Raw genomic sequence first — 14991 nt, forward strand, 5'->3', positions numbered from 1 at the left:
GCACATTCATTAAAGGCGGCGATTTCAACCTTGTGATGGATCCAATTAAAGACCGTAAATCACAAGTGAGATATAAAAAGTCAAAAGCCTGGTTCGCTCTGCAACAAATGTGTGATACTCTGAAATTGTCCGACGTCTGGAGGCTCAAACATCCCAGCCACTCTGCATACACCTTTTTCTCACATCCTCATCTCTCATATTCACGCATAGACTATTTTCTCATTGGCCATCCTTTAATCCCTGATATAATAGATTCCACTATTCACCCAATTTCCATCTCGGATCACGCAGCTATCACCATGACTTTTAACATCACTTTACCGGCAGTTGCACAAAAACAATGGAGATTTAATTCGACTCTACTACAAGACTCTGATTTCACAGAGCATATTAGATCTGCCATCAACGAATATTTTCATCTCAATCAACCTGAACATACCTCTTGGAACTCTTGGTGGGATGCTTTTAAGGCTTCTTTTAGAGGTCATATCATTTCCTATGTGGCCCACAAACATAAAACTCAGAGAAATAATTTAAATCAAATGGAACAAGAAATTAAACGTCTGGAAACTCTACACCAACAGACCCCTTCTAATATGGCTCTCCTATATCAGCTAGGTAAACAGAAGTTTCAGTACAACACTCTTTTGAGCAAATCCGCTGCACATACTATTTTTCAAAAATCTACATCATATTTTGCTGAAAATAACAAATGTGGACATCTACTAGCTACGTTTCTGAAAAATAGAATAGAAAAATCAGATATAGCCAGTATAACATTGGAAGACTCAACCATTCTAACTGACTCTGCTGACATCTCTCAGGCCTTTATGAGATATTATCGTACTCTATATACCTCAGAAGCCCCTGATAATTGTACTTCCTCCTCCTTTCTGAATGATCTTCCACATCCCAGGCTAGATTCAGCAGACGCTGAGACATTAGACTCACCTATAACCCTGGAGGAACTTTCCAGAACCCTTCATACGATGGCACTTGGGAAAACTCCCGGTCCGGATGGTCTCACTGTAGAATTCTACAAGGAGTTTCAGGACTTAATATTACCATAATATCTCAGATTCCTTGATCACCTAATTGAATCTGGACACCCATCTGGCTTATTTACTGAAGCAAACATAATAGTTTTGCCGAAACCTGGTAAAGATCAAACTCAGATTACTAATTATCGACTCCTTTCCCTAATAAACGTGGACGCGAAGCTTTATGCTAAACTACTTGCTAGTAGAATCCAAACGATATTTACTAAACTCATAGACCCGGATCAATGTGGATTCATCAATGGTCGTCACTCCTCAAACAATACTCATACTTTCTCAACCATTATTTCTTTGCTATCCAATAACTATTCTGCTTCAGATCAGCAAATTTTAGCTGTGGGCCTAGATGCCGAGAAGGCATTTGACAGGGTAGAATGGTCTTTTCTTTTTCATGTAATGCAATGGTTTGGTTTTTCACCTAATTTTATTCAAAAAGTTAGAGTATTATATACATCTCCCTCTACTAAGACATTCATAAATGGTAAATTGTCCTCCTCCTTTAACCCTAGCAGAGGAACGAGACAGGGCTGCCCTCTCTCTCCACTTTTGTTTGACCTTGCTCTTGAACCTTTACTCATTGCCATACGACACAACTCTCACGTTCATGGTTTCCGACACCTAAACCAAGAAATAAAAGTTTCAGCGTATGCAGATGATATATTGTTATATATTTCACCCACTTCTTTATCTCCGCTGCTGTCCACGATTGACAAATATTCCATAGAGTCCGGATACAAACTTAACAAAAATAAATCCACAATCATGCCCCTTAATTGTCCAGACACTAAATACGACTCTCTACAACTCGGTTTCGAGTGGTCAGACACAAAAATGAAATACTTAGGGGTATTGTTTGGACCTACTATTGATGAAACCAGTCACCTCAATGCTGAATATTTACTGGAAAATGTCAAATCCTTATCACAAAAATGGTCTCCACTTACTTTATCGTGGTGGGGAAGACTTGAATCAATACGAATGGTTGTGGCACCTAAAATAATCTATGTTCTTAGTATGATTCCATTTCTCCTTCCTAAACAAATATATAAACAAATAGATTCATTACTTTCCCAATTTTTATGGAGAAAGAAACACCCTCGAATTGCCTTATCAAAATTGAAAGCGAGTAGAGCCAGAGGTGGAGTTAATTTCCCATGCTTTTTACAATATCACCAAGCCTTTATCATTCAACAATGGTCCCGATCTTCCTTCTCCCCTCATGACAGTCAAGTTCCTGCATGGGCTAAACTAGAATGGGCCACATATGGACGGACTAAGATACAATGTATTGCCTGCCTCACCTTAACAAAATCTGAACGTAAAAATCCCATTTTGGCTTCGTTGAAAGAAGTTCTGACCTCTATTGATAATGCCCTGCCTATACCATGGTAGGCCTCCAGTTTGATACCCCTATGGAATAACAACAGACTACAAATTCAAGACAAAATCATATCATGGTCAATTTGGCAGAAGGTCGGTATTTATTATGTCCAAGACTTACTGAGTCATAATAGATGGGTACCTTTTTCAGAACTGGCTGACAAATTCCATTTGCCTCTAAATCAATACTTCGCATGGTGGCAATTACGTCACTGCATACTGAGCTCACTTCCAAACGTACTCTCCTTACAAGTAGTTCCTAGTCTCATTTCGCATAACAACTCAATGGTGGCACTTGGTGGTAAAGCTTCGTTGTGGTACAAACTGATCCAGAAACTACATGCTGATGACCGTAGTCCTACCGAATCGAAATGGATTCAAGAATTGGTCCTACCTTCTGATGCCATTGACTGGCCAACTGTATGGCTTACATTTTTCAAATCTATTAGCTCAGCGTCCTTACTTCAATCAATATTTTTCTTACTACATAAAGCCACATGGACTCCTCTTTTATCTCATAAAATTGACGCATCTATGTCACCAAATTGCTGGTCATGTAAAAAACTGCCTGGTTCCTTATCACATCTTCTTTACTCCTGCACATTGCTCACAGATTATTGGTCTAAGGTTTGGTCCACCATATCTAATATATTGGACATCACTGAACCACTCTCACTCTCCATAATAATATGTATGTCTCAAGGTCTACACAAACAGTTAGATAATCACTCTGTTAAATTGTTTATTATACTTATGGCCACGGCCATTCAAAATGTTCTTTATAATTGGAAGGATCTATCGAAAGTTAATTTCCATGCTTGGTGGAACTCTGTATGTTTGACAGGGAAATATGAAAAGGTATTAGCCGAAAAGAACAATCAAACACAGCAATTTGACCTCATTTGGTCGCCCATCACTCGTTATTGTGAATTAACCACTTAGATTATAACCTTTAGCATAAACCTCTGAATTCTAATTGTTAATTTTCCCTAATGCCTTTGTACATTATAATGTGATTATATTTCTTTCATGTGCACTTCATACCTTGCGAATGTTTTATTTATGCACAATGAGATTTTCTTCTGTTATCTCTGTTCCATATAATTGTATGTTTTCTTAAAAACCAATAAAAATTGTTTTGAACAAAAAAAAAAAAAAATTACATTACATTAGTGACTTCTATTCCGCCTATACCTTGCAGTTCAAGGCAGATTACAAAAGAGCTAATTGGACATTTCCAGTGACGTTACAATTGGGTTTGGGGTTTTTTTTAGTTACAGAAGAGGTGAGATAGCTGGAAATTTTCAGGAGAACTTACAGATTAGAAAGTAAGATGACCAGACAATTCTAGGTAATGTTACAAATAAGGATCCAAATAAGATTACAGTTAAGAATGCAGGACATTTTGAGGGAGCATTACATATTAGGGATCTGTATTCTTGGTTGATGTTTTGAGGAGAAAGAGATTACCAAGGTGGAGACTTTGGGGGGGGGGGGAATTTACCAGAGAGGAGAGGTGAGAGGGGGAGGGTTAAAGTATTTGGATACATTTTTTGAATAGTAGGGTTTTGATTTCTTTTCGAAATGTTTTGAGGTTGCCCGTTGCCGTCAGCAGATTGGAGATGGAGTGGTCAAGTTTTGCTGCTTGCGTCGCAAGAAGGTTGTCAAACATCTTCTTGCGCTGAGTGCCTTTGAGCGGAGGGTAGGCAAATGGGGTCAGGGTTCTTCTTTGTCTTGTGGTGAGGGACTGATTTAGGCGGTTGTTTAGGTAGGAGGGGGCAGAGCCGTGTAAAGCTTTGAATAATAGACAGTAGAATTTGAATTGAATTTGTGCTTGTATTGGTAGCCAGTGAGAGTGGTGATGTGGTCATATTTTCTCAGAGTAGATCAATCTGAGAGCGGTGTTTTGTATGGACTGTAGTTGTTTTAGCATGTTGGCAGGGCAAGGTAGATAGAGGGAGTTGCAGTAGTCCAGTAGACCTAAGACTAGGGATTGAACAATTAGCTTGAATTGCTCTGGGTCGAAGAATTTTCTTATTTTATGTAGATTTCTTATAATTAAAAAAGCTTTCTAGGTTGTCTTATTGATTTGGGCCTGCATTGTGCAGCATCTGTCTATCGTTACTCCTAGGAGTTTGAGTTCGGGCTGTATTGGGTATTTGGTGTCCTTAATTTCTAATTCTGTGATGGTGGGGGTTTTGGCCTTTTCGAGCAGAAGGATTTTTGTTTTATCTGAGTTTAGTTTCAATTTGTGGTTTACCATCCACTTTTCCACTGCGTCTGGTGTTTTTTCTAGTTTTACTATTGAGGTGAGTTCTGGTGGGTCAAAGGGGGGGATTTGTCTAAAGTGGTTCCAAGGGAGGAGATAAAGAGGTTGAAGAGTGTAGGTGATAATGGTGATCCTTGTGGAACTCCGCAGGGATTGGACCATGGTTCTGATTTGAGATCGTTGGATTTTACTCTGGAGTTTCTTGATTTGAGGAATCCTTGGAACCAGTTGTAAACCTTGCCTGAGATCCCTATGGCGTCAAGTATCTGTAGCAGTATGGAGTGGTCGACCAGGTCAAATGCTGCAGAGAGATCAAGTTGGATTATCAGCATCTTTTTGCCTTTGCTAATGTGCTGTCAAACTGTGTCTAGTAGGGTTACTAGTAGTGTCTCTGTGCTGTGGTTGGTTCAAAATCCTGATTGTGAGGGGTGAAGTAGGTTATGGTCTTCCAGGTAGTTAGTGAGGAATTGTGCAACTAGACCTTCTATTATTTTAACGTATATTGGTATTGAGGTGATGGTCTGTAATTAGAGGGGTTGTCTATTGGGCCTTTGTGATCTTTCACAATTGGAGTGATTATGATTTCTCCTAGGTCCTGTGGAAATTGTCCTTCCATTTATGTGGTTTGTATCCATTGCATGAGGCTCTGAATGTGGTGGAGGCATTTGACAACAGGTAGGTGGGGCAGTTATTTAGGTTGCATGATGCTTGGCTGTATTTCTTGTAGAGTCGATTCATATCAGACCAATGTACTACTGGGAAGTTGGTCCAGCTTCTGTCTTGCGCAATGGCTTCACCTATTGAAGGGTTTATAGTTATCTCGTCAAGGTGGGTGTGTGTATTGTTGAAGGTAGTTCTGATCTTGGTGATCTTGTTTTTGAAGTGGTCTGCAAGTTGGATGGCTATCGGTGGGTGGTTTCCTTGTGTAGCTAGGAAAGGTTTGGTGTTAGTGAGGTTCTTTACTGATTGAATAGCTTTTTTGTGTCTAGAGTTTCCGTGCCTACCATTTTGGAGTAGTAGCTTTCCGTTTTTCCTTAAGTTTGTTCAAGAGCCGATGGTGACCCCTCTGTCTTTGTTGGTGTGGGCAGGTTCCCACCGCCGGAGCACGTCGAGAGAAACTTCCTTTCCTGGCTGGCTTGTTAATTGTCGAGTGAGGGCGTTCTGGATGATCTCTCACATCAATTGTCAAGGTGTGGTCTTAGTATGCCGCTGGAGATAATGGGAGCAGGCAGGCGGGTTGGTAGGACGGCTTCCCTGCAGCGGCACGCCATTGGATCAGGTAGATTTTTAAGGCAGATTTTTAACCCTGTTGATTTAGGGGAAGGCGGAACAGTGCTCCCACGCTCCTCCTCCTCTCTGGAGGCCTCTGATTCCCCTTCAGCCCGCAGGTATCGGTGCGGGAGGCAGGAGAAATGGCTGCGTGTTGCTGGATCAGGTAGATTTTTAATTTATCAAATAATCCCTTAACACAATGAACATTTAATGGAAGGATCTCAGATTTACTCCAATTTATTTTATAACCTGAACACATCTATATTGATGTGATGATTATTGATGGTTTTAGTTGTTGTATTTTACTATATGTTTTTAATCATTATTTTTTTTTTCCTTTCTTTTCTTTGTGTATTGGATTTCTGAACCTTTTAAGGACCCCTGAGGAAGGCTTAATTTGCCGAAACATGGCCAGTGTTAGGTCTAGGTTCCGGTGTTTGTTGGTGTAGTTTTTTGAATTTCAAAATAAAGCATTTGAACTTTAAACTCCTGTGTCCAGGAACTGGCTCCATGTGGTATGCTTTGTGGACATGTTTTCCCTATGTTACTTATATTTTAAAATTTTTCTTTTATTATAAATTTTGTACAATGTACACCGCTTTGGTAATTAAAGCGGTATATCAAGCTTTAATAAACTTGAAACTTGAGGCAATGACCGAGCACACAGTCTCCATCTGAAAACTGGGCACCTTCAATGCTGCATTAACAGACTTCAAATCCAGGATTGGTCTCCAGTCATCCGAATCTTTCTTAGGCATGATAACATATATGGAGTATCTGTCCAAGCCTGATTCTGCATCTGGCACAGGTTCTACTGCTTGAATACCCAGCAGCCATTGTACTGTTACTCAGACTTTGACCACTTTCTCTGGTATTCCAGCTCGAAAATCTACAAAGAAATCCTGGAGGGTGAAATAATTTGAGGTTGTAGTCCTCTCAAATAATTTCTAATACCGATTTGTCCAAACAAATCTTTGTCCAGGTCTCTCTGAACTCTGAGATTCTCCCTCCTATTCGGGGTAGCTTGGGCTGTGGTCTGGAGTCATTAGGACTTCTTAGGAGCAGCTGCTGAATGGAAGCCTGAACGCTTTTGGAGCCTCTGGTGCCTCCCAGTGTTCCATCAGCATTATGGTAATCTCAGGATGCAAAGGAAAAAAATGTGGACTGGGTCTTAGAACTGCTCATAAGAGACATATGAACCATGGAAAGCTGTGGCAGTTCCAAATTTAACTCCCTCAAGGATACTGTAATTTCTGCCAGTTTGAATAGTCTGCATACCATTGAGTTCTTTCCCTGGTTCAAGTCTACCACAGACTCTAGGCAGGCAGAGCCCATTTGTGATCCAGTATCCTTTAAACCTGAGAATTCACTGTGTGGGAGTAAAGGAATGGATCCTGACCCCCAGTCGTTTTCTGACTAGATCTATGGTTCCTATGGAGTACCTTTTTGCGCTGAACCAGTGCTCAGTGAGGTGAGACTCCCCCTGAACAGACACCAGCGTGTTACCAGGCTTTGCAGATGAGCCTTTATATTTCATATAAGTTTCAAACATTAAACTCACAAAATCAGAGTCAAATCCCTGAACTTAATCTCCTGAGCAAACTATTAGGGACATTTGCTGCCTCCTCATGGGTTCCAATGCATCTGCATATTTGCATTTTACCAAAAATATCGAGTCGCAATTTGAGAGCCCTAGGAGAAATTTTTGACCCAACATTTGAGCATCCTGTGATTTCAAGACTTTGGAAGAACTAGACAGGGTAAAGCCCAGCGCTCCTGCCCCCCTCTTCATGTGCCCTATGGCACGTGGCACAGTCTCTCAGCCAGCCATCCAGCAAAAAAACTGCATGCTACAGGGATAGAAATGACTGGGGAATCATAGACACTGATTATTATCAAAATTAAGGTGTTTTGAGGCAGATAGAGACTTTTAAAATAAAATTGGCAAATCTAAGATGGCCATCACAGCAGCATTCTGGCACTAGAAAACAGTTCAGGAAAGCTACATAAAACTTTCTAAAATTCAGCAAAGGGGTTTTTGGAGGAGAAGGCCCCCAAACCCCTCAGAAATTCAGTTTTTGGACCACCCCAAAGTCTACCATAGATAGTAATAAACTGCATTCAAATAACTGCCTGGTGATGTGCCTGCATCAGTTCACACTGCAGCAGGACAATGAAGAAGATTTCTGCCCCAGACATGCAGACTATCCTTCAGGTTGCCTTTTAGACAGGCTCTGAGAGCCTGAAACCCTCGACTCTACTAGATCATCACACATCTTTTGGGGGGAGGGGAATGCAGCCAGCATCCGCTACAGTCCTCTGGACCAACACGGGGGCCACTCAGCTTTCACTCTAGCACCATCAGGGGCAAGCCAAGCTTCCAAGGAATGTACTCCAAGCTATAGTGTTAGTGCAGTCTAACTAGGCATCTGCTCTGTGAAAGGGTTGCCCCATCAGTTACCGTCCTCTAATCCAGAGACTGTACGAGTATCTTCTCCCACGCAGAGCTGTCCCAGAAATCCTGGGAACCTCTGCAGAAGCAGAAAGCCTTGAATTTGAGATTAAAAACCCCAAAATAATAAATCTAATACAGAGCAGAAGAAAAGACAGCTTCCCAACTCGCTTACAGAAGGCGAACCTGAGGAGATGAGGCACTGCCCACTGAAATAAGGAGGCGGAGCTGAAAAACTGTAGATTATTCCTTCTGCAAAAACTCACAGGTAGAGGTGAATAACCCACTGGTCAAGACTCATGACTTTTTTGTACTGGAAGAAGCAGAAGCTCATATATGTATAGGTGGTATTAATTTTATTAGTAATTGTAAAGTGCTGCCACACTAATGTAGAATGTGTTATAACAAATTAATATAATCCAATCCAGTAGGGGAAGAAACAAAAGGGAATTGTTCAAAATCTTGATACATGAGAAGGGAATTTATCAAAAGCTATTTATCTGGCATATAGCTATTACCAGGGTAAACTGGCTGCTTGAAAATTTTCCACCATTTCTCTAGGTAAAATATACATGGAGATAACACTGTGCAATCTTTTACCATGGGAAAAAGCACATGGTCTTGAAAGCAAATCTATATAAGGGGAGGCAACAAGGTGTATAGTTTTGTATTTTTGTAACTACTCGTGTTTTCCATAGAAATGTACCCACACAAAAGCAGGGGCAGGTATGTGTGAGATTTTCAAAGGGAAAGTATACTGATAATTTCTCTTTTAGAATGGGTGCAAAGTCCTAGAGAAAAATGCACAAATACAAGCCATAGGGATGGCTATGTGGTATCATTCCTAATACCAGAACAGCAGAGAGGCAGTCAATGTACTTCACATAAAGGGATTTGGGTACAATCCCACCTTAACACCCTTATTTTGTATCAGGAGTCCTCCAGGAATAACTAAAAACCTACTATATCGGACTGCACACCACTTTAAAAGCCTTCAGGTCTGCAGATGTAATTTGTGGGTTTTGGAAGGCTCATAATATCCACCACAAATGTACTAGTTAGAGTGAGATATGGACCTGGGTACCTTCTCTACAATCTATTGCACTGATCACTAGCCTACTCCAGGAAACTGCTTGCTGACCATAATATCTGGAGCTGCCACTGTCTGATCTTTGGGGGGGTGGGAGAGGATCAGTGACTACTGGAGGATTAAGGTGGGGAGTCATACTTTCATCCTTTCAGTGGTTAGCTGGTTAGTTAGGGCACCATTTTGTGACTTAGTAGTGATTGAAACAGATCCAGATAAAAACATCTCAATTTTTGCCAAATTCTGGACCCACCCAAAACATGCCCCTTTGTGATTTAGATGAATTGCAGAGAAAACCATCTCACATCTGAGTTTCAAAAGGCCCAATTTGTGCTGCTTTTGAGACTTGTTTTCTTTCGAAAGGCTTCCGATTCAGGCGCAGGACACGCTCAGGAGCCTTTTCCCATGACTTTGTGCACTGCAGCACTCAGGGAGCCGGCCCAAAGACGCCGCGTTGATCGTACCGTGGACTGGTAGCAAGAACACTGTCTTCTGCCCAATGGATTTGCTGGCCCTGTGGACCGTCAGAAAATTTCTGCGGACTGGCACCGGTCCATGGACCGGCTGTTGAAGAACACTGGTGTAGGTCATATGCGGTATATAAATTTTTTTAAATAAATAAAGGCAATGAACTAATTTTAGTATTCAAAAACTGAACAGTGAGAAAAAAAAAATTAAAAAGCTATGTCTGGAAAAAAAAAGTTTACTATAAAAGCTATGTTTGCTAATACACCTGGACCTGACGTTAGCAAGTTTTCTTAAGTGGCTTTTACATAAGAAAATGCTCCAACCATAAGGAGCATATTATTCACAGACAACACTTTTGAGCTAAATGCATTTTAATGTATAACTTTAGCCCAATATGTAAAGTGACCAAAGCAAATGCACCTGTTTTTCACATGATCATGTTTTTCTGGTTCACAGTGAAATGTTGCTAAAGTGTTTACAATAAAATGCTTCAATTATCTTTCATGGATGCACTGAGTAATTTATCAAAAAAGCATTTGTTCAGCACATCTTTGCCAGCATTTTAGAGTTAGACTGATTAACTGATGGTGATAATACAGAAAGAATTTTTGTTTAATAAATATTCTATGGCAATGCTAGATATTCAGCCTGCAGTGGTAAATGGCTTGAATGCCGCTCATAGCCACCTGGATATTCAATGCCAGGCCATGTCTGGCCTCTAGCACTGAATATCCAGGTTAATGTGGCAACCTGGAAGTTAACCAGGTATCAGGCACTCTTCAGACTGGGCCAGATATTCAGCACATTTGCTGCTTGCTACTACTATTACTACTATTTATCATTTCTATAGCACTAAAAGGTGTACTGCTGGCAGGATTAAGCTTAGATATTCAAAGCCAGGCAGATTCTGGCAACTAGCATTGAATATCTGGTTTCATTTCTGGCTGCGGCAATTTAATTGGTTATGCTGATATTCAGCATTAACCGGTTAAGTGCTTAGCTGCTAAAGATAGGCCTACTATTTATGCAGCCTATTATAGCTGTTAAATATAGCCAGTTTGATGCTGAATATCCATGCTTTGCCAGTTAGTAGCTAGTTGTTAACCGCAAATATTCCTCAGGAGATATCCAGCTATCTACTACCATATTTTTCGCTCCATAAGACGCACTTTTTTTCTACCCAAAAGCGGGTGGAAATGTTGGTGCGTCTTATACAGCAAAGAAGCACACAGTGAGCTGCCACTAAGCTAGAGAGGAAAAGGAATTGCTGGACAGGGGAGGAAGGAAAGTGAATGGAGGAGAGTTACTGCTGGACAGGGGGAGGAGGGAAGGGATAAGGGATACTGCTGGACATGGGGAGCAGGGAAGGGAGAAGGGGTATTTCTGGACAGGGGGAGGAGGGAAGCGGTACTGCTGGACAGAGGGGAGGTAAAAGGAAGAGTGAAGAGGTGCTGCTGGACCTGGCAGAAAGGGAGGGAAAGGAAAGGTGCTATATATTAGAGGGGAGGGTGAGATGGTCCATGGGGAGAGAGCATGTTGAGTTGGGGGGTGGGAAGGAGGGATGCTACTCGAGGGAATAGGCAAGAACAGAGAGAAAGCGTGCAGGAGGCAGAAAGTGTTGGACTCATGGAGAGGGCGAGATGAATAGGGAGGACAGAAAGGAGGGAAAAATAAATGTTACACTCTAGGAAAGGAGGAGAGAGCAAAGAGTGAAAAGTTCACCTCATGGAGGGAAAGAGAGATAAAGAGATTTTGGTTGGGGGAGGGAAGGAGGACCAGAGGAGAAGCATGCAGGAGGAAGAGAAAAAAAAATGTTGGACTGGTGGAAAGGAGGGAGAAATGTTGGACTGGGAAGGGGGCCAGAAAGGAGAAAGGGAAAGAGAAATGTTACACTGGGGGGGGGGGGGAGGAGAGATGCTACAGAACGTTTGACTGCCTATGCCATGTGACAGTAGCAGTCAGCAAGAGGTGGGCATGAGTGGTTGAACATTTTCAAAAGATTTATATCCAGGGATCTGAAAATGTCCCATACAGAGCTCCATTAGAAATATCACCCATAAGTAAATATCTCACTGACCTGCTTGCCCTCAGAGAATAAAAGTTACAGATTACTGGTCTAGGAGAAAATGGAAATGTTTCTGCAATCTCTATTAGATTTTCAATTTTATATGCCTGGATCTGTTCTTCTGATGTTCATGGTATATTAGCCTGAAAATCTCTGGAGGCTCTGGGAATGATTTTAATATTTATATTCCAATTTACTTACATTCATAGTTGTAGGAGTGGCTATGAAGGAAAAGCTTTCAAATATTTCTAAAATGGCATACATTTTCATGAATCAATCAAAATTAGCATAGAAAGAAGAATGCATTTGTTTTCAGAACTAACAAAAACATTCAAACATTTTTTACTAGCACTGCCACTTTAAAGGTAATAGTCCTTAAATAATAACTTTAAAGTATTGATAAATATTCATATGTATTCCTAGGATGAAAAGGGATTATTGCATTAGATTCACTCTGGTAAGCACAAACACAAACTAGCAAACTGCATGAAATTTGGGCTTGGCTGAAAAATGCAATATGATAATTCATTTGCACAAAACAAATAATTTCTGTATAACAATGGTGTTCAAGTAATTTTTTCTGCTATCTTTAACTGGACAAATATTTCAATAAGTATTCAACCCAGAAAAAAATTTAGTAAAAGAAAATATCTTACCAGTTTGGCTAAGCTGCGAGGTGCTGCGACTTTTCCTGGACAGGCCAACAATTGCTACCATTTTTGCACCGATGGAGGATCGTCTCTTTTTGCTGCTGGTACCCACAGTTCCCACAGCTGTATCTGATTGACTGCCATCATTCTTTTCTAAGGTGTACATGTCCCCTCCAATGCTTGTACTTTTTGTCATGTTCTTTCCAGATGTGCCCATCTGCCTGCTTTGCATTTTGGATGTGAAGACACTGTCAGACAGAAAAAGATATGGTTTAGATTGAAATGATGGGAAACAATAGGACCAAAACAGTGATATAGTATACGATGACAATACGATGAAATCTTCTGCCCAATGTGCAGCAGCGGCCAAAAAAGCAGACAAGATGCTTGGAATTATTAAAAAAAGGATGGTTAACAAGACTATGGGCCTCTACTATCAAACTGCGCTAGCAGTTTTTAGTGCAGAAAGCCTCGCTACTCCCGACGCTCATAAGAACTTTATAAGCGTCGGGAGCAGCGCAGACCATTCAGCACAACTCACCGTGCTACAAACTGCTAGCGCAGTTTGATAGAAGAGGCCCTAAGAATGTTGTAACGCTTCTGTATCGCTCCATGGTGCGACCTCACCTAGAGTATTGCATTCAATTCTAGACTTTAAAAAAACTTTGGATGACGGATTACATCAAGGAATTGTTATCTGGATGGGAATGTCTGGAAGGATTAGAAATGATTTATTGTAAGGGAGACAAATCTTTTTGTGAGGCAAGTAAGTAAAAGTAAGAGGAAAAGAAGGCCAGTTTGGTTCTCAAAAGTAGGAGCTGAGAAGGTAAGAAATAAGAGGTTAGCTTTCATAAACTACAAAAGATCGCAGAAAGGGGAAGACAAGCAAAAATATCTGGAAACATTAAGAGAGGCTGGTCGTGTAGTCAGGAAAGCAAAGATGCAAATGGAAGAAAAAACAGCTGACAGTAAAATGAGGAGACAAAACATTTTTTAGATATATCAGTGATAGGAAGAAATACAAAAGTGGCATTGTGAGACTCAAAAGTGAAGTGGAGGAATATGTAGAAGCTGATAAAGAAAAGGTTGAATTGCTTAACAAACATTTCTGTTCTGTGTTCACAGCTGAAGATCTGGAAGTGGGACCGCAGAAGACAAATGCGAATAGGAATGGTGGAGTGGTAGACCCCGATTGATTTTCAGAGGGTTGTGTTCATGAGGAGCTAGCTAAATTAAAGGTAGATAAAGTGATGGGGCCGGATGGTGTACATTCGAGGATGCTGAAGGAACTTAGGAAAGGTCTTATGGCTCTGCTGACTGACCTTTTCAATGCTTCTCTAGAGTCGGGAGTGGACTGGAGTGGCAGATGTGGTCCCTTTATACAAAAGTGGAAGTAAGGAAATAGTAGGGAATTACAGGCCAGTAAATTGACTTCTGTGGTAAGCAAATTAATTGAAATGCTTTTAAACAAAGAATGGTAAGTTTCTGGAATCCAGTGGATTACAGGACCAGAGGCAACATGGATTCACTAGAGGTAGGTCTTGTCAGACACATCTAATCAATTTATTTGATTGGGTGACCAGAGAATTAGGTGGAGGGAGTGCACTAGATGTGGTGTATTTAGATTTTAACAAAGCCTTAGACAGTGTACCACACAGACGTGTAATAAATAAACTGAGTGCTTTTGGGATGGGCCCCAAAGTGACGGGCTGGGTCAGGAACTGGTTAAGTGGAAAACGACAGAGGGTAGTGATCAATGGATATTGCTCTGAGGAAAGGGATGTTACCAGCAGTCTGCCTCAAGGTTCTGTTCTTGGGCCTGTTCTTTTTAACATTTATTAAAGCGATAATGCTGAAGGGCTGTCAGGTAAGATTTGCTTCTTTGTGGATAATACCAAAATCTGCAATAAAGTAGACACCCAGGATGGTGTGAATAACATGAAGAAAGACCTAGCAAAGCTTGAAGAATGGTCTGAAATTTGGCAGCTAAAATTTAATGCTAAGAAATGCAAGGTCATGCATTTAGGCTGCAAAAACCCATAGGAACGGTACAGTTTAGGTGGTGAAGACCTTATGTGCACGACAGAAGAGCGGGACTTGGGTGGGATTCTATGTGATGATCTTAAGGTGGCCAAACAGGTTGAAAAGGTGACGGTGAAAGCTAAAAGGATGCTAGGGTGCATAGGAAGAGGTATGGCTAATAGGAAAAAGGAGGTATTGATGCCCCTGTATAAGACTCTGGTGAGACCTCATTTAGAATAATGTGTACAATTCTGGAGACTGCATCTTC

At 40.9% G+C, this 14991-nt stretch overlaps 1 protein-coding gene across 2 annotated transcripts in view; it reads right to left on the minus strand.

Annotated features, from left to right (window-relative positions):
* The window catches only part of RIMS2 (regulating synaptic membrane exocytosis 2), a 1127809-nt gene that overhangs the window by 110880 nt on the left and 1001938 nt on the right, over window positions 1–14991 (minus strand). Inside the window, exon 24 of one of the 2 annotated variants that reach the window (XM_033933083.1) lies at window positions 12708–12949. The exons of the other annotated variant lie outside the window; for it this stretch is intronic. Within the exon in view, the coding sequence (XP_033788974.1) occupies window positions 12708–12949 (242 nt within the window). The remainder of the gene's footprint in view (window positions 1–12707; window positions 12950–14991) is intronic. 2 annotated transcript variants of the gene reach the window in all.

This window comes from Geotrypetes seraphini, chromosome 2 (assembly GCF_902459505.1).
Source record: "Geotrypetes seraphini chromosome 2, aGeoSer1.1, whole genome shotgun sequence".
Lineage (NCBI taxonomy): Eukaryota > Metazoa > Chordata > Amphibia > Gymnophiona > Dermophiidae > Geotrypetes > Geotrypetes seraphini.